The sequence below is a fragment of the Pseudochaenichthys georgianus genome, chromosome 14, assembly GCF_902827115.2.
Source record: "Pseudochaenichthys georgianus chromosome 14, fPseGeo1.2, whole genome shotgun sequence".
Classification (NCBI taxonomy): domain Eukaryota; kingdom Metazoa; phylum Chordata; class Actinopteri; order Perciformes; family Channichthyidae; genus Pseudochaenichthys; species Pseudochaenichthys georgianus.
Genome location: NC_047516.1, coordinates 4,178,890 through 4,203,273, shown reverse-complemented (window position 1 = coordinate 4,203,273; position 24,384 = coordinate 4,178,890). Strand labels below are relative to the sequence as shown.

The window sequence follows — 24,384 nt, the reverse complement described above, 5'->3', positions numbered from 1 at the left end:
ACAATGCCTTCAAATCTTTGTTTTTCCAGGTTATAAAAATATTATCGACTCATCAATTCCAAATTAAAGGAGAAATTCTACAGGGAAAAGACGGAAATCTGTGCCACATCGCGTTTTTCCAATTACGATTTCAGGAAATGTGTTTATGTAGTTCATCGTTTCTCACTTGCCTCGACATTTCTGAACCGTTTTAGGCTGTAGGAGTAAAAAACGCACGAAGGGCGACCAACAACCTCTCCAACAGTGATAGGTTAGTGGGAAACAGACGGCTGACTTTCACACTATGGCAGTAATGAATCATCGAGCCCCAGAAAGCGCAGTGGGATGTCAGCCTTTTATACGCCACTCTGGAGGGTGTGAATACAACACTACAGCAATCAACATTACGCCAACAGTGGGTGTCATTCATGATATTAAACACGTCTTCTCTGCCAAGTCACAAAGGCTGGAACCCTTGAATGTGTGTCAGCTGTAGTCGACCCTTGCTGCATGACGTGGTGTGCCACATTGACATCTTAATTAACGTCACTAAAGGTTATTTGAAGCAGCACTTCAGATACAGCTACGCTTTTATTACCCCCCCCCTACAGTACCACTGCTTTTTACAGCTATTTTTGTCCTCATAAATGCAGAAGGATCAAACCAAAAAGGTCTCGTAGTAATCAATACTATATGCATGTAACCTTTAGAAAGCCTTCAAAAAACACCAGACAGGAATTTATGAGACACTTGAAGTTCAGCATGTCTCCCAGAATAACCAATGTGTTTGGTGTAGTGGAAAACGTGTTCTTAATGTTAGATGGCAGGAAAGGGAACAAAGCAAGCACAAGTCATCCGAAACGTCACTTCCTTAAAAGTGCAGTCGAAGATGCAATACATACAAACATATGCTGTGGCACCCCCTCAGGCCAATCAGCGAAATTTGGAAATGCACCAAGTCTAACAGACGGACAGCCAGATGATGAATGGACTGACGAGAGAAACAGTGGAACAGATCGGGGTCGGCTCATTCCCATCCCCCAATGTCACTGTCGGCACAAAAAGTACAATAAGTGGTGTAAGAAGTACTTAAACTTGTAGAGGACAAATCATATCAGTATGTAGTGTCTCTACGTGTCTCCAAGCTTTAATGTTCAAAAAGCTCTTTATTTCTCTCAAACTGCCTGTGCTGCAGCACCTCTTTTCACCCTCTGTCTGAAACCAGAGCCCAGTCTGCTCTGATTGGTTAGCTGGCCGGCTCTGTTGTGATTGGTCAAATGCTTAGAGATGTCCCGCCCCTTAACCTATCACGTACAATGTATTGTAAGGGTCATCCAATAGAAGCCTGGGTGTTACAAAGTGATGCAACACCCATACATTTTGGCCCGATTACTTTACAGGGTATACGCAGGAATCCTGAAGTCAAATGTAAAACCTTCTTTTAAGACCCTTTCCATACATGTTAAGACCTCATCGCCACTTGGAGTTCTAACCGGTTACCTTGGCGACACACTTTACCTCACATTGACTATATACAGTATTGATTGTCCTTCCTCCTTATCTTCCAACCGTTTGGACGCAGACTTGCATTTCCCCATAACGATGTTGCTTAGCAACCGGCGTAAACGGACCCTCGCGCTATCAAGCAGTGAGCGTGCGATGTCCTGTTCAGACGACGTCAAACCCAACGGGATCAATAAATAAACTCCACAGAATCACACGACACACCTACGCCATGACTACATTCAGGCAGACTGTGGAACACAACTTCTTTGGACCATTTATAGACTTATTGAAAACAAGCTAAATGTTCGCTAAATTGATTTATCAACTTCTAATACTTTGTAAGACCCCGCGGACACCCTGCTTTAGTATTTTGTGAATGTTAAGTGCAATGATTAATTATTAATTACATTTCAATGTTCTTTCTCCATAATGTTCAACAGATTATCAAGTTGTTTTCCCGTTATGAGGCAGCCATTATCAAGCAGCAAGTCAGGTCAGTTAACGTTGTCATTTCTAAGAGAATGATTCAAAACCCCAAGTGAATTATTAAGCTACACCGTCAGTCACCTCAGGAGAACCTTGACAAATGAAAATGGAGCCATTTAAAACGTGAAAAGGGAACAGCAGGTCACTCCACCATCTTGTTTATCGCCCTATCAAGGATTTCCAAGCATGCCTGCACCGCCTGCTCCTTTATTGGAAACCATGCAATGGTTATAAACCTCCAGCCCCTGGTCAAATCCAAAATGAAGAAAGCATCCAATTGAAATGTGACATAAACAAGACAGATTTATGTTTGCACTTAAGTAAAATGTTTTTATTACAGAAACTGGATTTGTATGCGCCTCGATTCAGTTCCCTTTCTGACCCTTTTAAATGTTCCTTCTCTGTGCAATACATTTTCTGTATGAGTGACCAATCACAACAGAGCCGACCAGCTAACCAATCAGAGCAGACTGGGCTCTGGTTTCAGACAGAGGGTGAAAAGAGGTGCTGCAGCACAGTATGACTGTACCCGAATATTCGTTCGTTGGAGTACTATTCGGGTTTAAATTTCGTTATTCGGATATTAACGAATAATGTTTTTTTTATTTATTGAAATCTCCAATATCAACGTAAGAGCTTGTGCCTCTCCGGGGGGTGCTAACACTTAACCATAAACGTTATTGTTGACTTTCTCCGCCTTTATAATGTAGATATTACTTTTTCTCCGTTAACCTCCGTCACGTTGTTTCCATAGCAACAACAACTTCCTATCAACAGCGCTAACTCTCCTTCAAAATAAAAGCATGACCATACAAAATAGGAAGCCAAGCCAAGTTACACTTAAGACATATGCAACTGCAACGAAAGTAACAAACATAATGCTATATCCTTTTCAATTTCAAAGAACACAAATTGGGTTATATTAACAAATAACTATAAAACAACAATACTGTAGAATAACAAAATGAATGCCTTGAATAAACCGAAATATACGCGTTGAAGCGGTTCGCTGCTGATTACTACGCACCCCCCCCGCGCGGGCCGAATATTCAAATATTCGCTGCTGATTACTACCGAATATCCGGAGCCCGAAATTGGTATTCGGGACAGCTCTACAGCACAGGCAGTATGAGAACAATAAAAAGCTTTTGGAACATCAAAGCATGGAGACATGTCCCAGTAGTGACACATAATTTGAACCTGAACATTTGCATGTCCTCTTTAATATACGTGTTCCATCATTTCACTGCTTTCTTCACAGGGATCGTATAAAGGCGCTTGAGTTTATCCATGAATATTTGATATGCGATTACAGTTCATTACAATCCTCCCCGGCATTGAGGAGAAGTTAGATCTATGGCGTGTTGCCCGTAACACTCATTGACTTCTTGCCTCCTCCCTGAATGTTTTTCTTTCGTACGCCCACTGGCATTTATGAGTATGCTACACATTAAGCATAAACACATGTGTGCGTGCTCGAAGCTGTGTCACGGTGTCCTTAACAGTGTCCTGCCCTGTGTGCATCAAACCAATCAATCAGAAATTAAGAGTTTTGATCTGGACATCTGGCATTAATGCCTAATTACTGGGAATGATAATCAGTCAGCAATGTAACCATCGGCAACCATCACACTGAGTCTGAAGGCATCTGCATGAACGGACGATTGGGTTAATAAAGAGCACGGTGATCAGTAATTGGCTAAGGGAGGAGGAGGAGTGGTGCTTCTTCAAATTGCACATTCCCTTCATTTATTATACAATACACAGAGAAAGCAAATAGTGAGGTAGTTCACAGCGAAATTAGAGAAATTAAAAACAGTCGCTCTGCTTTGTCGGATCCATAAATTACCTGATTGCTAACCAGTTACGAATCCAAAGTTTTAATTAAAATACTTTCCAGCACACCAGTTAAGTATTGGGCCAATGTACTCTTTGTCCATAGGCAGCAGACCGAGCATAATAATGGTTGGCCATAAGCAAAACAGCAGGTCTCATTACAGAAACACTGGCCCAGCCTCAGCTTCTGTGTGGGATAATGCAGTCCGTCTTTGTACCACCTGCCCACACACTACAGACACTTCCTTTCTAATTATGAGGCAGGAACTAATTGTCTGCTTTGCTTGAGGAAGGAACAGATAGAGAAGACACACAAACAATTATTGCCCTACATACAGTATGCGCAAAATGACTTCCTCTTTTCCTACTTTTAAATTCGGTCTGATTCAAAGCAAACCAACATCCAGTCAAAATGGATTGCAAGTATTTCCAAATTAGAGTAATGAAGTCTCTACGAAACTTTTAATTGTGTGAACTGTTATCTGCCTCTGATAGACTTAGACATTTAGGCCAAGCTCTCCTCCATCATGTCCTCGGAGATCTCTGTGACTAATTCATTATTCTAAGCCTCTTTAAGGTTGGCACTGAAACGCTGTGTGATCACGGAGAGAAGATACAGAGAGTGGGGGACTTTGTTATTCGAGGGCCAATTTCCTCTGGATTTATCCGTTTTCCACCAATTGAGTCACAATTTAAAAGAGTAATTGCAATATGAAAAACAAACGCTAGCACCAGTAAATAAAAGCATGTATGGAAAATGCGCTACCAAAATGTGTTTTTCAGCTTCCACCCGTAGCTTTATCCAATGCTGAGCACAATCCCTGATATCAGAATGACTGTAGAAAAGATTCCACGTCTGTACCGCTTGAGGAAATTCACCATTATATCAGAATGCATGCATGCACAATTATACCAGATTATCCTTTCTTTCTCAAATTGCCTACAAATAAGACGGTCTTCTACAATCCCAAAAAAGCCAAGACTTCCTCGCCCAATGGCACAACTATTAATTTATCTGTGGGAGGTTCAAGGGTTTTTAATCCTTCCGATTGATTAGTCGGCCAGCAGCTCTCGGACTTCCCTAACTAATGTTCCCATCTGCACTCTCGCTGTTTTGTTACGAACACTCCTAACCCTCTAGAGATTTAAAAAAAAAAGATGTTTCCAACCTTACCTGCCGAAACAAACATCCCTCACCCAACATGATGGATTTCAAACCATTGATAGGGTCGGTCGATAAGAAATAAACAAACGGACGTCAACGGCGCACGATGAATGCAAGGCTAAGTCAGGATTTAAGATATGCTGAGGTCAGGAGTCCCACAAAGCACCACTCTCTCAAGAAATGTTTTAAATATTATATATTTTATACATACTGTATGTATAACTAGTTTTGAATACATGCAGATTACCATCTCAGGTCTAATGTTATTGAAGAATAGGGTGGGAATCACCAGAGACCCCACCGTATGATCTTATCAAATAACTCATGATACAAAAGTCAAAACATTTTGGGTTTCTAAATATTTGGTGAGTTTTGCTAAATCTATTTCCAATTTGTACTTTCTTTCTTGGTTTGATCTTATATAATAAAGTCGTCTTTAGATGTCTGATTTCTTATATATTCAGGATTACGATATACGGAGGTCAGTAGTCCCCCAAATGCACTTTACAGATTATAAATAAACCTTTACATTTAAGGGGTTTCACAGTTGGCTCATTTATCTTTTTTGTTGTTTTTTGTTTGTTTTGTTGTTTATATATTTTCTTATAACTAATGCTGTTGATATATTGTAATTTTAAAGGTGTCTATTACCATCTGGCCGGGGACAACGGCTGGAAATTAGCCATGTCGGCTAAAGCTGCTCCATTTACTGTTTTTGTGACAGTTCATCGATGGGGACTGTCCACGACACTATAAATAAATAAACTAAACTAAACTAAAATAAGATGTTCGATTAAGTCCAAAAGCCTGTGACTGTAACTCGTTTAAAAGAGCCTCACTCCTTTGAAACTTTGGGACTCATTGGAAAGTTTGATTTAAAAAAAACACCCTTACATTAAATCATCCCTTTCAACACCTACTGTAGAGCCTACAATACCCACAATGCAACTCCATCCCAACAGTTTAGTTAGAGATTAAACGTAGTAGCACTAAATGCCATTCCTGTCCCAACCCAGCACTGAAACCCTGGTCCACTTGTTCGTCACATCCCGGATTGATACTGCAATGCACTTCTGACTGGCCTTCCCATCAAGCTCATCAATAGACTGCAAATAATCCAGAACTCTGCTGCCCGGACCATCCCCCGCCCCAACTCATCATCACCCCCATTCTCACTCAGCTACACTGGCTTCCTGTACGCTACCGTATTGACTAGAAAAACCTTCTACTCACATACGGTATAAAGCTCTCCACAACCTCCATGTACATCACCGAGCTCCTTCAGGAGTACACCCCCTCCCGCACCCTCCGCTCTTCCTCCGTAGGACTTCTCACCGTCCCAAGCTCTCGCCTCAAAACCATGGGTGCTCGAGCTTTCAGCTGCTCGGCTCCCAGACTCTGGAACTCGCTGCCACGACACATCCGACAGTCTGATTGCATAACATCATTCAAAACCCAACTGTTCAAACTGGCATGTTCTTTATAAACTGTACCCCGTGTCTCTTTGTGTCCTTCTGTAGTCCATTTCCTGTTGTTCGTCTTGTTTTACTGACATTTCATTAAATCCACTTTTTTATTTTATTTTTTATTTATTTTTAATTGTCCCTATATTGCCCTAAGGTGTCCTTGGGTGCTATGAAAGGCGCCCCCCAAATACAATTTATTATTATTCCCCTTTAAAAATGGTAGAACATTTATTCTCCTCATGTTATAAAACCATCTTATTCCTCGAAATACAATACAGAGAAAATGAACTCAGTGTCCTTTAATGAAAGCCTCGACCTTGGCTGAATGCACAGCTTGACATTTACAGCTTGAATCTAAGGCTGATGGACATGTGCGGCTGATTTAATGGACACAATAAGTGCCATTACAGGTCTGCCTCACCGGCGTTTAAGGTTACAAACATGCCGAACATAATTAACCTCTAAAAGCCCTGTTTAGTCATCGGAAGTTTTGATGTAACAGCAATTTGACAACATGGGGCTTTGTTCACTAAAAGCCTGTGCCTGCAGATTGCACTAAACAAATAAAATACCTCGAGTAGATGAAGACACTATGAAGGCTTCTCAATGCTCTAATTTCCCCTCCTCGATTCCCCTCCTCGACTCCTATCCTCGTGTCTTAGTCCCGCCCACAGGAGATGCGAGTGGAGGAGTCGAGGAGGGGAAATTAGAGGATTGAGAAGCCTTCTGTGGCTTTAGTGCATACTTTTTCTAAATGCAATGAAGTAAATTCAAAGGCAGAATTGACAGTTTTGCAAGTCCTAAGAAGTAGAAACTAGCTGTTTTGCAAGATGATTACACAACTTGAAACTAATCACCTCCACTGCAATCAAGTTCGCATGAATGTGGCGCCAACGTGGCACCTTACAATACAGATGGAAACAATCATTTTCATATTCTCCAATTGGTATCTTTTCTCGTGAATGAAATGACAGCAAATCAATTCCTCTTTTTTGCTCGAGGCTCCCCAGGACTCTGCTAATTCCCCCGCTTTGAGAAGCAAAAGATAAAACCAGTGCTAATTAAAACGGGCTCCTAATGCACATCCATATGTCATGAGACGGAGGATAAAGTTATGAGCACTGCGCAGCTCATTTTGAAGCTCCCGTTTCACTTTAAGGTCCACAAAGGGGATCGCATGTATTTAAAGTGCACACGTCAACTACTTGGAAGTCAGGTTAAGAGCCAAGTTGACGTATAAGATTTCAATTCACCGACATGATGACTGCTGCAGAATCTGTAAGCATGACAGTCTGCATCACTAATTTAACATCGCTGCTTAAGGACAGGTTTAAGTGCTACAAGTAATTCTTTATTCATCAAAGACAGCGAGTGAGAGATGTGTACTGAAACGTATGATTGAGATTCTAGCCCGTGTTAAAAAGATGTTAATAGTAGTAATAGTAGCCCGGCCCAAAGCTCGTGGCTTTCTTTCTCTTTGTGTAGCTTAAATCCTGTTTCATAGGCTTATGGTAGAATTATTATAATGTCTGTTGAACCTAATAGCATAGCAGAGACTATTATAACGGCGAGGGATTCCTTTTCTCTCAGAGCCCATGTAACCTAATAAAAGTATTGATTACACTGGGCATTGCTCATTCTGGCAGCACGCTGCGGGGCAGGAAATAAAAGGATGTTTTCATAGAGCACAGTCAAAAGTATATACCAAAGTCAAGTCAGGACCCTATATTCTATAGCTAAAAGATAAGTGAACCAATAATTAAGGCTGCTCAATTAAATCATATTTTAATCGCAATTACGATTTTGGCTTGCAACGATTATGAAAACATGATAAAAAATAAAACTTTTGACATTTTCTTTTTATTTTTCTATTGGTTTTTCAGTTGAATTCTACTTAAAGTTGAGGGTAATCAAGTGTTAAAAACATACTGTTCAAAAATAAATGTTCAAAGTGAATGGATAATCGTTTTTAATAATCGTGATATCAATTATTGACCCAAATAATCGAGATTATGATTTTTGCCATAATCGAGCAGCCCTACCAATAATCAATTTTCATCCTTTAAAAAAGGAAATACAAATGTAAATTGTTATAGTTCAGAACCTGCCTTATTTATACATGTATGAGATCCAATCAGCTAGATAGGGAATAATAAGAGAATACCATTTATTTAGGGCACCTGTCAGGTTACATTACAACCTGTAAGGGGCGCGACATCTCTTAGCGGTTGACCAATCACAACAGAGGGTCAGGGTCAGCTAACCAATCAGAGCAGACTGGGCTCTGGTTTCAGACAGAGGGTGAAAAGAAGTGCTGCAGCACCGCAGCTTTTTTTTGTTGAGCATTAAAGCATGGAGACATGTCCCAGTAGAGACACTACATACTGATATACACCTGAACATCAGCAGGAGAGGACTCTTTAAAGTAGAGACACTACATACTGATATACACCTGAACATCAGCAGGAGAGGACTCTTTAAAGTAGAGACACTACATACTGATATGCACCTGAACATCAGCAGGAGAGGACTCTTTAAAGTAGAGACACTACATACTGATATACACCTGAACATCAGCAGGAGAGGACTCTTTAAAGTAGAGACACTACATACTGATATACACCTGAACATCAGCAGGAGAGGACTCTTTAAAGTAGCGAGACTACATACTGATATACACCTGAACATCAGCAGGAGAGGACTCTTTAAAGTAGAGACACTACATACTGATGTACACCTGGACATCAGCAGGAGAGGACTCTTTAAAGTAGAGACACTACATACTGATATACACCTGAACATCAGCAGGAGAGGACTATTTAAAGTAGAGACACTACATACTGATATACACCTGAACATCAGCAGGAGAGGACTCTTTAAAGTAGAGACACTACATACTGATATACACCTGAACATCAGCAGGAGAGGACTCTTTAAAGTAGAGACACTACATACTGATATACACCTGAACATCAGCAGGACAGGACTCTTTAAAGTAGAGACACTACATACTGATATACACCTGAACATCAGCAGGAGAGGACTCTTTAAAGTAGAGACACTACATACTGATATACACCTGAACATCAGCAGGAGAAGACTCTTTAAAGGAGAGACACTACATACTGATATACACCTGAACATCAGCAGGAGAGGACTCTTTAAAGTAGCGAGACTACATACTGATATACACCTGAACATCAGCAGGAGAGGACTCTTTAAAGTAGAGACACTACATACTGATGTACACCTGAACATCAGCAGGAGAGGACTCTTTAAAGTAGAGACACTACACACTGATATACAGCTGAACATCAGCAGGAGAGGACTCTTTAAAGTAGAGACACTACATACTGATATACACCTGAACATCAGCAGGAGAGGACTCTTTAAAGTAGAGACACTACATACTGATATACACCTGAACATCAGCAGGAGAGGACTCTTTAAAGTAGAGACACTACATACTGATATACACCTGAACATCAGCAGGAGAGGACTCTTTAAAGTAGAGACACTACATACTGATATACACCTGAACATCAGCAGGAGAGGACTCTTTAAAGTAGAGACACTACATACTGATATACACCTGAACATCAGCAGGAGAGGACTCTTTAAAGTAGAGACACTACATACTGATATACACCTGAACATCAGCAGGAGAGGACTCTTTAAAGTAGAGACACTACATTCTGATATACACCTGAACATCAGCAGGAGAGGACTCTTTAAAGTAGAGACACTACATTCTGATATATGACTGGAAATAATCATAATATTACTTAAAGCGAAAGACAAGATAATGATGTTTTTGAAAGCATTCCCAATAAAACAGGGGAGACTGAACGAATGATTTCTTGTTCGTCTCCAGTATAAAGTCATATGGGATTTGATGGGGTTCACAAATGAAAAAAGACAGCTCAAATCTCCCCAGGGCAGATTGCAATTAAAAAAGCATCTATGACTTGAAACTGAACGGATGTAGACGGGGTAACGTTTAATAAAAAGGGTGTCAATGTTCCAGCGTATAATTGGAAATGTAATCAGCAATGATTTCACGGGTCAAAGACGGAGTTCCGTTCGACACATTTTGGATGATTTCCTAAATCAATGGCCTGCTGGGCAAACGCACACAAAGTCTAAACGGCATTGACTGCATATATATTGTTTTTTGATAATGTTTGCCACTTTTCGGTGTCACTTTTGTTCTGGTTTTGAATGCCAAGTGAGTTCCCCAGTCACTTTTGAATTAAACATGACAAAGCGACAGATCTTGTTTTGTACACAACGTGATAACTGAAGGCAGGCAAATCCAATGCACTCAATGTTGACCTAATTTGTGAAGCATTTTTTAAGCCACCGTCAAAATCAATACGACTGAGATTCAGCATATGTTCAGCAGACATGCGCGCTACCCTAGACAGCATTATTGATTGATTTATAGGGTTATTTCAGAGACAAACACAAAACGATAAATAGAGATATGTGCTCTGGACACAAATAGTATAATTTATTATTTAAATGGAAAAGCTAGCAGCATAACAACTCAATGCTTACTTGTATTTCATATATTCTATTGTATTTTTAAATGTCATTTTAAAAAAAGGTATTTATTTTGCTTTTTATCTCAATGCGTTTAAGATGTTGAAATGGGCTATATGAATGCACTCAAATATTGAAATGATCCACTCAAAGAATCAGACTTCTGCCTTTCTAAATAAATAAAAAAATTCCATCAACAGCCTAAGAAAATCTCGATAAACCATTATTATAATTTGTGAAAAAAAAACAAAAAAAAAACTGGTAAATCAGATGTCTACTTCGAATTGAAACCGTCATCCATCTTCTCCCGCTTATCCGTGGTCGGGTCGCGGGGGTAGCAGCTCCAGCAGAGAGCCCCAAACGTCCCTTTCCCCTCATCAACCAGCTCTGACTGGGGGGTCCCAAGGCGCTCCCAGGCCAGCGAAGAGATATAATCCCTCCACCTGGTCCTAGGTCTACCCCTTGGTCTCTTCCAAGCTGGACGTGCCTGGAACACCTCCCTAGGGAGGCGCCCAGGTGGCATCCTAACTAGGTGCCCGAACCACCTCAACTGGCTCCTTTCGACGCGAAGGAGGAGCGGCTCAACTCCGAGTCCCTCCCTGATGACTGAACTTCTCACCTTATCCCTAAGGGAGACGCCAGCCACGCTGCGGAGGAAACCCATCTCGGCCGCTTGTATCCGCGATCTCGTTCTTTGGGTCATGACCCATCCTTCATGACCATAGGTGAGGGTAGGAAGGAAAATGGCCCGGTAGACAGAGCTTTGCCTTCTGGCTCAGCTCCCTTTTCGTCACAACGAAACCATCATATATTATGTAAAAAACCAAAACAGTCCTGTGCACTCGTAGTGAAGCAGACTGAGTAACCCGGGCTAAACTGGGATGCTTTGAGGATTGGCAGCGCTCCAACACAAACAGAAGACATGGCCACACTACGGACCAAACTGCTGTGTTTATTTACGACGACTTCAAAAGCCGGAGCGCTCTGTACTAAAGAGAAGAAGCTGTCACTCAGACGGAGAGATGCCGACCTCATGTTCAGGGGATTGAATAAAAGGAGCTGACGGCGACATCTGACATCCGGAGACAGGTAAACGGGTAAAACATCCATCATAGCTCTCGATACAAACGTCACTTTAATTTGTTATTAAACTGTCCTTGCACATCCAGAGACATGACTTTGAAATCTATGGAGAACTTATACACATTGTTTCTTTTAGACACAACAACAAGAACGAGTTGCAGCTAGCATTTTATTAAATACATTATTCTGCAAGTGATTGTCCTGATACATCTAGATTAAATAGTTAAATCACATATAGCTTCTCCTAAAGCCCAAGAGGACGTCATGAAATGGTTTGCTTTGTCCAAACAAAGTCTGCTCACAAATCCCTAGTAATAAAAATGTACGCTCGTTTCTTTCTGCTGCTTTATTTCTAATGATTAGTCTTTAGCCCCAACAGAGTTGAAGCAATTAATCAGACGGTCCCTCGGAGCCCCAAAAGTCTTAATAAAACTTCATTTGTGTTGCAAAAGCGATTTGTTTTTTGATTGGGTCGCCGGGATATATTTAAACTTTCAAGCATATCATTTCATTAAATATGCCCTATTATGCAAAGCAGGTAAAAATGTCTCAGTCCAGGCATAAAATACAAATATGAACCTGAAAATGATTACATTACATGTTAGACGCTTTTATCCAAAGCGACTTACACACTCAACACTGAGGGCAATCCCCACAGCAGCACTTTGGGGTGAAGAGACTCAAGGACACAACGACACTGCAGTGGGGTTTGAACCTGTGCCCCCCTGACACCTACGCACAACCCACTGCGCCTCCTGTGAGCATGAATGTCCTCTTGAAGGATTAACCTCTTTCATTTTGACAAAATAAAAATCGACCAAAAGGGCCGACATTTCGTTTTTAAACATTGGTATCGGCCCAGAAATACGCAAGCATGCCTAAATTACAACTCTTCCTTTTCAAAAATATGTGTGAATATAATCTGTATATCTAAATATAAGTGACAGTCAGTTGATTCATCGCAGTGTTTGCATACTGTGTGGACACGACTTGTGATGTGAACGCTTCAGCCACCCACTTCCACTACAAGACTAGAGGGGAAGATTTGTTTCCAGTCCACAGCTTGTATTTACAGTAAACTAAACATGATGTGACACGACATTGGAACATGTCACAAACTACCTCCATCGGAATAACTGTCAGAGCCAAACACCAGGACTAATCCACAGGAACGTGCAGCTTGTTCCGATGCACTTCCACAGGCTGACATGAGAAACAGTGGTGAACTTTGAGAGCCGGAGCCAGACTCGCTGAACTGCGGCAGGGAAAGCAATCCGGCTGCCGAAAACAATATCGTGCCGAGAAAGATTTAAGAGTTGGCTGATTGTAGAGGAGGCTTTCCAGCGTTCTTGTCTGAGTCCTTTAGCAGATTTGTAGCACCGGGAAATCAGTGTGGGAAGGAGAGGAGATACTGAAAAGATGCGCTGAAAGCTTAAACTCTGGCTGTATTTCTTCCGTTTCCACGGCACCCGTCGCACACAAATCCTTCATTTGGAAACGGAGCACTGGGAAAAGCTGCGGATATGCAGAGAAGCAGAAGAGAGACTCCTGTGGAAAATGTTTTATACGTTTCGACAGCTTTTATAGTCTGGCAAACATTACACACAGTATGTCAAACCAATCCAGATTATTACCTCGTGGGAGGCTGTGGCGCAGTGGGTTGTGCGTTGGTGTTGGGATCAGGGGGGCACAGGTTCAAACCCCACTCTAGTCAGCATGTGTCCCTGAGAGACTTCACCTCACATTGCTCCCGTGGGGGTTGCCCTCAGTATTGAGTACGTTAGTCGCTCTGGATAAAAGCGTCCAACATGTGATGTAATGTATAAAGCTGTTAAAGGATGGGGTTAGGAAGAGGTGGCGAGGGAACGAGTGAGCATTTTAGCACAACGGTTTCTAAAAGGTGTTTTTGGTTAGATGCCTGAAATGTACACGTTTTGTTCTACGCCATAACATTGGTCGTTAAATACTGCACTTTTAAATGTCTGAAGCTTTTACAGTCCTCAAAAACAAGTGACCGAATGAGACTCTTAATGTCATCACGGTAAACACGAACTGCCTTTGACTTAGCGGTGGTGTTGCGAAGTCATGTGACCTTCATTTACTTTGTTCACGGCCTCGCATTAGCTGTTTACTTCGGGCAATACATTTTATTTATGCTTCAACTATTATTAAAGTGGTGTATTTTCCACAATATTACAAAATCCCGTTGAGGTAGACCTTGAGATGCTTACTTTGGGATGGCCTAAACACATACGTCATCACTGCAATCACAATACGAAACTCAACATACAATATTATTCTGTTTTTTTTTTTTTTTTTTTTTTTTTTTTAAAAATACGATTTTGAGTATTACACTATGTTTGTATATCGTCACCTTTTTTTCAGTTGCAAATTAAGCTGGTTGTCAACATCTATTCAATTATTTATTTATCTTATTACTGTGTTCTTTCTACATTTTAGTTTTCAGAAACTTCTAGCCAATCCTGCTGAAATCATCCAAAAGAACCGCACCATCAGCACCGTACTTGCATGTACAGCATGTACCATCTATAGCCGTTTGTCTATATATATATATAGACATTTTTCGAAATGTTATTGATTGGGATAAACCCCTTGAGATGCACCATCTCGTTTTCAAGGGGGTCCCGACAACAGCAACGACTTACAGACACACATAAATAAAAAGCGAAACATGACACACAAGACAAACCACATACAGTCTTAAGTCAAATTCAAGCAATGCATACAATCATTACAATTTGAGACAGTCGAGCAAATCAGTTTCATCAATATCAGTTTCATCAATATCAGTTATAACAAGTGCAGACCAGTTGAGAGTGAGACGATAACATGTTTAAACAAGCCCAATGATGCAAGAGATCTAACAGCAGCAGGTCAAGTGCTCCAGTCTGTTGGGGCTTTGAACATGAACGCTCTTCTGCCAAGAGGGGACAGAGAAATAAACCTGGACAGAAACACTGCTTTAAATAAGGGGGATAGTTAAGATACATGCATTTAAATATCAGCTGGAGCCAATGCGTGTGTCTTCTTACATTTAAAGAATATATATATACGGTGCATGGATAAAATGTCACTTCCTATGTTCAAATTTGAATTCCTCTTAGAGAAATGAAGGAGGCCACCTACCGTACAGTGTGTAACCTTTTCTTCATTCAGAAATCTCATTCCTTTCAGTTGTCAGGGGAGAAAGCTTATTAAGAGACAGGAAACGCCATTTCAATGAAAAGGCCGCCAGAATTACAGAACATGTTTACACTGTTGTGAGGCCACAGCGGGAGCCGTCACATCTCAAGGATAACACATGAAGAAGAAGAAGAAAGCCCAACTGACCACAGAGCCAACATGTTTTCCCAGAAGCGGTTCCTCTTGAGATTTGACAAATATATATTACTCCACCCCTTTTAGTAGGTTTCCCCTACAACACAAATGTTGAATCTAGCTGGTAAAAACGTTACCTAGTCTGACTCACAGTACCACAGGCAGTGGAGAAAGCAATTTCAAATCAAAGGCACAGTCTGAGAGGTGTTGTGCGTGACAACTGATTTCATACCACACATATGCGATGGCTTTATGTAGAAGACAGATTGCTTCCCTGCTGAGCAAAGTTACAGAGCTGGAAGACGACGGCCGTGCAATTATGAAAAGTGCTTGCATCCCCTTCTCTCCTCCAGAGAAGCAGCAGAATGATTTGCAGTTACGAAATGTCCTGAAGATAGCTCGGGTGTAGAAAACACTTCAACTTTTTCTTCTGAAAAGTTTGGAAATATCAAGTTTTACATCAAAAAGTTTCTTCAATAGACTTGCTCAGATTCTCCATATATATATATATATATATATATATATATATATATATATATATATATAGCAATGTCAGTTTTTTCCAATATCGTGCAGCCCTAACTCCCGCTTCTATTTGCTAGGGCTACAACATATTGTACGTGATAGACATGTCCCGGTCCTTAGCCTAAGCGGTTGACCAATCACAACAGAGCTGGCCAGCTAACCGATCTGAAAATTAAAGCACGTAAACATATCACAGCAGAGGCACCAAAAACAAATATCGAATCAGCATAACATGGTGCCTTTAAATGAATAGTTCGCACAAGCAGTCTAAATATTCGGTACAATGTTGGCAGATTCTACAATCGCAAGCCAAGCAGGTGGTGGAGATCACTTTGTATACTTCACAGAAAGTAGCAGATGGGTTGCATGTATGTATTCAGGAACTGTTTAAATTAGTGGTGCACGATAATTATCGGTCCGATAATAGGAATTATGACGTCATCCCGATAAACCCGATACAAGTATTAATAGCCCCGATAATATACAATATATCTTTTGGGTAAAAAAAAAGAAAAAAATCCTGCGGTGTGGGTGGATTGGGATGAGGGGCGCTTGTTTTTCACTCGGCTCCTCCCGTTTTGCCAGTACTGTGGTATTAGTGGTTTAGGAAGAGGGAGCTCCCTAACTCGTGCCTGGCTGTGACGTAAATGGTGTGCGGCCGTGCAGCCAGGACAGTAAACAAACATGTCGTCGGTAGTATGGGACTATTTCAAAGTTTCAGAGTTAGATAGTTCGCTTGCTATTTGTATTAACACATGCAGAAGTTCCACGAGGAGGGAAAAAGGCAACGAGCTAACACTTCCAACCTGATTGGTCACCTGGAACATCGCCATGGCTACGATGGTGTGTTAAAAGCGTACTAAGACGCCTGCGCTGCTAAACTAGCGGCGAATCCAAAGCCAGCTGCAAAGGCACCGGGGCTTTCACCTATCGACGAGGCTTTTGAAAAAGGCAAGAGGTTGGCCAGAGTAATGCCAGGTAATAGTTGCTTCCATTTCTTAATATGGACCACTCATTGTTCACTCATTGTTCAGGGAAACACATCGACATTGACTGATTGACTCAATTATATTTATTTGGGAAAATAATTTTATTTTTACTTTATTACACAGACAGTAAATGCCACCAAAATGCTTGTCCCTTAAGCATGCTTCGTGATCACAAACAAATATGGAAGATGTACGAGAAACAATGTGGCACGCTTTCTCTGGGACTAAAAGGCATTTCATTTCTACCTTGGCTCTATCGTCAGCCGACATGGAGTATCATTCCATTGTTACGCTTTGGTCCATCGATGACACCCAACGGTACCTCAGGATCAACCCTACCTCCTCTGCAGCCCTGCCGTCACCCACACGACTGCCTGCCTGGAGGAGATACAGACGTGGATGAAGCAACACTTCCTGAAATTCAACAGCTCCAAGACCGAAGCCATTATAGTTGGCACCCCACACCAGGTTCGGTCATCCACCACCACCACCACCAGCTTCTCCGGCCAGGACATTCCCCTCTCCTCAACAGTCACCAACCTGAAAATGGACGCCCATCTGACCTTTGAGGCCCACATTAAACAGCTGTGCAAGAACTCCTATCACCTCAGGAACATCGCCAAACTCCGCCCCACACTCACTCTGATGCCGAAAAGCTAGTCCACGCCTTTGTCTCCTCCAGGCTGGACTACTGCAATGCACTCCTCACCTCGATGCCTAACAAAAGCATCCAGAAGCTCCAGTACATCCAGAACAGCGCTGCTAGGGTCCTGATGAGCATCCTTAAAGCACTACACTGGCTCCCCGTGGAACTGAGTATCGAATTCAAGGTCTCCGAATTCAAGGTCATGGAACTGCCCCTCCCTACCTCAAGGAACTCCCCATACATCCTTGCGGACCACCCGCTCCAGCAACTCCAACTTCCTCAAACCCCCCAGGACTAAGCTCCGTACTGTGGGAGACCGGGCCTTCTGCACCACAGACCGTGGAGGCTTTTAAAAAAGGCCTCAAAACCCATCTTTTCAATAGAGCCTTTCCCCTAGACCGTTTATTTATTACCACCCTTTTATTTTTAATTCTACCATGTTGTGTAATGTTTTTATACTGTTCATGCTCACTGCTTGTAGCACTTTGGGATTTGAAGTCAAATATGAAGTGCTTTATAAATGAAACCCATTTTTATTATTTGCATTCTTCGGGGGATAAAAGGTTTCTGGAGAGGTTTCTACTGGGCGGTGTAATAATGAAACCTCTTCAAACACATCGACGCAGCAAAGGCTTAGTTTCGCCACATGTAAATCAATTAGTGGAGAACATGAGAGGTGGGTTTTCACACTGCTGCTGCTGTGTCTGCTCTCTGGCCAGTGTCTCTAACTCTCAGAGATAGAGCTGCTGCTGCTGCTGCTGCTGCTGGGACAGCTGCCAAAAACATACAAACCATGACTGGGCAAACACGGCTCCACAGGCCCCGTTACTCTGCAGATACCTCGGAGCAATCGGGGCCGCTCAATCACAACATTGGACACACCTACCTCCATGTAACACCGTTAGTCGTGATCCAGGGGGCACAATTAATCGAAATCGCATTATCGGCATAATAAAATTGCTGGAGGCGAGTAAATATAAGTGCAGATCAGTCTTAAGCCATCACACCATGGCCATTCTAAATATATCCCTCAATGATAATGGTAGTACAAAAATGACCAATCCCTCACATTGTGAATCATATTGCAATATCTGTCAAAATGTCCAAATCGTGCAGCCGCCATCATAATGTATCCGATACATTTATCCAGACTAACAAAGATATATTCTTTCAACATGTCGGCTCCATGCAGGAAACACTTTGGCTAAGGTAGTAATCTACCCAGGACTCATAATCAATGACCAATTATGGCCTCTGAGCTGCTACCCAGAGAGTTAAGAGCTGCAACCATTACTGGATTGATGCATTAGTCCGACAGAAGTCCAATCAGCAGCGTCTTCGATAATCCACTGATCTTAAAGTAATTTTTCAAGCTGCTCGAATGTCAATTCATAGCTGGCTTAATTGTACATCTGTGTGTCTGGCTGTTGGCTCGGCAAATCAAGACCTTTCAAGATGTCACCTTGGGTTTTCTAGGAAACCACGATGGGTCTTTTTCAAGTTGTTTTGTTAAGTTAGAAATTCAAAGTATGGCTTAAGTATTTGTGTGAGTCAATGTCCGCCACCATTCCCATTAACAAAGAGTTTGATTATTTTCTAGGTTAACCTTTTGCCGTGACACAGAATTTAGCAAAATGTCAACGGGATGTGTTGACGTTTATTTTCTTGTTTTTGTCTGAAACCCTAAGATATTCACAATAATACGATACAAAACCAAAACAATTCTTTAAATCTGATTACAGAGTTTTCTGACATGAAACATTTTCTCATCCATTAAACCAGTTATTGGTTGGTCGGCCATTTTGTTTGCCAATCAAGGAATCCATTAGTCGACTAATCATTGTAGCTCTAGAGGAGATGAATGAGTATAAATTAATATTAAATTGGCGGAAAGGGACTGGGTACTAAAGCTTCGACTCTTTCTCGGCACCAAAGAAATGGAGTATCGTACCATAAGCTGCAAAGAAATTATAACATTTGTACCGCTTCAAGTGTAGCGTTTTCAATGAATATTAAGAAATGTTTCTGCACAGCTGCTTCAGATAAGGCAGCATTATAAAAGTTTGCCATTTATCAGCATATCAAAGTATGGTGCTGCCTACTAAAACAAACTTTAAAAAGAAACATATACCCTATGTTATATCTAGTTTTGAGGTCTTAATTGTTGAACATGCAAAACATGGACCCGTCTTGGCACAAGGAAGAACAAGGAAACTCAGACGCTCTAATCAACAAACGGGCCTATATATATCTGAAGTGTCCTTGAGGAAAAGCCTTAATCCCGATCGGCTCCAGGAATGCTGCTCTGCTCCTGACCTCTGACCTTCACATGGAGGAGAAAGGTTCATAAAGAGAGGCGGATTTCCCTCAAGGCATCAATAAAGCGTCCCATATCAGCTGAGGTATTGCTACAGCCCTGCCCGAGCTTATATCGAGAGACACAATCACTACGGCGTCTTGATAACGAATCCCTGAGAGACTTTTATTTAATCATCCCTGGAGCCAATATGTATGAACATATACATTTGAGGTGAGAAAAATGAAGAATAATAGATGCATTGCAGTACAGTGTTCTCCCCAGAGCAGCCGTTAAGTCCATGATATTGCTTTTTCTCACCTGGGGATTTGTCTGCGTCGCTGCTCATCCGGCAGGTCTGCTGCATTTCCCTTTAGATGCTCGTTTACTTTGCTTAAGGACAGGACGCTTTGAACTGCGAGGCTGAGTGCAGCGGGGCCTAAGCAGCAGCTAACCAAGTGTGAGCAAGTCAGAATGCAATGCAACAATGCAGATGTTTCCCCTTTGGTCTCACCTGTAGAGCAGCAGCTGCCTGGAGTCAGTGAGAGGGCAGGGTGTATTTACTATTTACTGATGCAGGACATGTGAGAAGGAATGCCGTTCAGATGGGGCGCTGAATTAGACTTTTAACCAATTAACTGTTATTTTTGCAGGATTATTGTGAATGTATGATCCTACTCTGTCAATTGTATGTTTATTAAACATGGGAATAAGATAATGGTTGCTGTTGGAATTTGAAAATCTTGGCTTTCTTGCGATAATAATAAGGGTTTAAGGCAGGGGTGTCAAACTCAATTTCATCACGGGCCACATTCGCATTATGGTTGCACTTAAAGGGCCGGTTGTAACTTTAAGACTATATAAAAAGACATATAGAGATATCTAATATATATAAAATAATGTATTATATTACATTATTGCCTCTGCATTGGATTATTATCGGATAGGGTAATAACTTCATAATTAACTACGTCTGAAAGCAGAAGATAGGGCAAATAATTGGAAGTCTCTTCAGTGAGAATGTCACAAAATGATTGAAAAAGAAAAGAACATTCTGGAGAAAAAGACATTTTGAGAAAGAAGGCATATTTGAGATGCATTGTGGGACATGTAGTTTATGGGCAACGTGCTTCTGTAAATCGGCATGTAACCGTATAATAAACATATTATATTCTTTGCAAGCTCTTGTGGGGCCGCAGAAAATGAAGTCGCGGGCCGGATTTGGCCCCCGGGCCTTGAGTTTGAGACCCCTGGTTTAAGGTATACAATTTAGTAAATTGTGTTCAAAATGACATGAAAAGGCTCTGAAGAAGTTACTTCATTGTAAATGTGACTTCCCCAAAGTCAAAAACATATCACTCGATACCAAAATCCCCTACATTGATCCAGTGGTTCATAAATACCATTTCCTCAGCTGGAAACGTTTGTGAAATTACTTTCATTTAAACAATTGGAAATTGGCTAGCGGGCTTTTCTAAATAAATGACCACAAAGGGAGTGGACGTGGACATGTTGGTGCTTGTAACCCCGTTTGAAAGACGGTTGCAGCCATCTGCAGCACTAAGTGTGTGCGCGCCTTCCTATTTGCGTGGGACTGGAGGTCTCCGAGGCCAAGCTCCTCTGAAACCTCCTCGGAGGCAGCCGGCCATGCGCCAAATCTGTTACTGCAATTACTTCTGACAGCAGCGCCTGCCTGCGTGGCCCAGGAAGGGACGGAGAGACACTGACCACGAGCGTAAGCTGCATGTGTGTAGTCAAGAGTTTCCTGCTGCACACTTTGGTGAAACCATCAAGGAGAGTATATTCCTCCTTAGTGCACACGAAGGCGTTCCTCTTGTGCCGTAATGAAATTGAGGCAAGGGAAGACTTGGTGGAAATGAGTGGGAGAGGGGACGTATTGTGTGAAACGCCTGAAAGGGTGGTTATGCAGTGAATATGGAGAAAGATATTGGCACGGAGAGATCAGCCCTGCTAAAAGTCATACTCTGCTTACTGCGAGAGACAGTGAGTGCTGGAGCATCAATATAAAAAGGAGTTGGATATTAAAGCAGGATTAGTGTTTGGGAATTCATAGATCACTGGGTCATGTCAGGAAATCATCTTTCGGATGTTGGATTTCGTACACTTTGCAATTGTAAGTAGGACACACTGTGTTAGAGCCCTCCCACATCAGAAAAACCACACACACACACACACACACACACACACACACACACACACACACACACACACACACACACACACACACACACACACACACACACACACACACACACACACACACACACACACACACACACACACGAAAAGGAGATGGCAGACAGTTGTGTAATATGTTGTGAGTCTGTGGTTCTCACATGTGAGAAACTGTCACATGATGTGCTGTGAGTGTTTCAGCCCCGATCTTATCCATCTCTGCAAAATTCATATTCATGTTTGCTTCTCGAGTGCACACTGAGCCCGACTGTTGGACTGTGAGTTTTGGCTACAGTATGCGGTGGATGCCGGTAGGTCTGGTGGTTATTTATAATGAGCTTGCAAGTCATTTTTTAATAACCTTAAAGAAGAAAACGTGCCAAAAAATGCCAAAATATTCCTGCAGAGACTTGCACCCTTTCCAAAATGTGTAATAGGATTGGGTGCGTGTGCGTGCGTGTGGTCCATCTTCCATAAAATGACCAATCAGAACAGCAGCCACCTCTGCAGTTGCAGAAATGTGGCACCGTCACTTTTCTATGCAACACAATTAAGATCCTGGCAGCTTACTGAGGGAGGAGGAAGAGGAGGAGGAAGAGGAGGAAAAGGAGGAAAAGGGTTCCTACTCACCACATGAAAGCGCCACCACACACACGAGGAGAGTCCATCTGCAGTCCCGTGCACCTGACATGGTAGAAACCCCAGCTGGAGGATGTTTAATCCCAGTTGTCCCAGTAGCCGGCGGGGGGTTAAATCACCCTCTGCAGGTGTGAGCCTCCACACGATGCTGGTGCAGTTCTTCCGAGGCTCTTAAGTTGGATAATGCGTAATGAAATATGTGTATACGCACGAGTATTTGAGCCTGTGTACGCCTGTCGAGGTCTTCAAACATGTGATTGTCCGCTACAGTCTTTACTGTGTCTTAACGAGCAGGAGAGCTGAACAAAAAAGCCACGGCCAAACCGCGTCTCCTCCAGGCGAAACAGAGCGGTTTCTCCACATGGGAGAAGAAAGTTCCAAGTATCCTGCTGCAAATTGGACAACTGGGGAAAGAGATGAGACGCAGTGTTCCTGACAGGATCAAAGTCCTTGCGCAAACCCCGATGAGTGTCCCCAAAAAATCATAAATCAATGGACATCAGTTGAGCGATGACGCGCGCTCTGGCTCGAAACACAGGAATCCTGCCACAAAAAGGCTCGATTGGAGTAAATAATGACAAGCAAATAGGAAAGAGAAATATGATTAGTCTGTGTGATTAGTCATTCTTCAATTAGGAATTCCAAAACATGTGATTTCCTTGCGCAAATCGTGGACACGGTTGGAGAGGAGGGCGAAAAGGCATCCGCAGCGCTGTGATTCGGCTGTCACTGACTTCATTTAAAATCCCCAGCTGAGAAAAAAGTGGGAATACATTCTGAGCTGTAACCGGGGAAAGTGCACCTTGAAACAAGCCGGAGAGGTCCGGGTTAGCGGCTCACACACTCCAAAACATATCCCGGAGGTTTCCAGGAGTTCACCGACCGCAGCGGGTTGCGACAGTCCCTCGGATGGGAACCACCAGAGCGCGAATATCCACTAAAGTCCTCCTACTTTCTTGTTCCGCGTTACTTTGTGGTGTCAAGCCGGAGAACCGGAGCGCAGCATCGTCGCTGACCGGGAGTCTGAAACAAAGCCAAGTCCCAAAAAACTCTCCGGTTCTGTGCGTTTTCAAATCCAAACGATCCGCCGAACTGCACCTGTGTGCGGTGTTTGCGGTGCGCACAGAGCGCTCTCTGTCTCTCTGAATGTCTGTCTGTCCACAGCTGTCTGTCCGGTGTTTTAACTCCGCTCCAAACTAAACGTGCTCACCTTAAAATGTACAGAGCTGCAGCTCGCCCCCGTGAAGACAGCTGCAATAGAAAGACCCATTTCCGGTAATTATTTCCAAAATAAAATCTAGTAAAATAAATCTACTTGTAGGCTCATCATTGTTATTTTGAGTAATGTAAAGTGCCATCAATGTTATTTTCATTAGTTAATATGGTTAATGGATATGTTCTTGATATAACTATTTTAATTACAATTGTTATTAAGATAGTGGTAGACATGATTAGTATTGCTGTTGGTAGAAATGTTTGAGTTTAGAAGTTAACAAACTGCTTTTTATAAATGCCGAACAAACAGCGTATTGTATCAAGGCTTGCACAAACAATGCAATGAATGTAAATATTAAATCCAAAGCAAAACATAAGATGATGCAGGTGTTAAGAGGCGGCTGTGGCTCAGTGCATAGTGTGCTGGACTTCGAATCAGGGGATAAGTTTGAGTCCCACTGCAGTCAGCATGT

At 42.1% G+C, this 24,384-nt stretch overlaps 1 protein-coding gene across 1 annotated transcript in view; it reads right to left on the bottom strand.

Annotated features, from left to right (window-relative positions):
* Nucleotides 1-23,907, bottom strand: part of LOC117458576 (transmembrane protein 132E-like) — a 421,602-nt gene extending 397,695 nt beyond the window's left edge. The window contains exon 1 of the mRNA XM_034099151.1: nt 22,688-23,907. Coding sequence (XP_033955042.1) covers nt 22,688-22,748 — 61 coding nt within the window. The 5' untranslated portion in view covers nt 22,749-23,907. The remainder of the gene's footprint in view (nt 1-22,687) is intronic.
* Nucleotides 23,908-24,384: the final 477 nt, after the last annotated feature.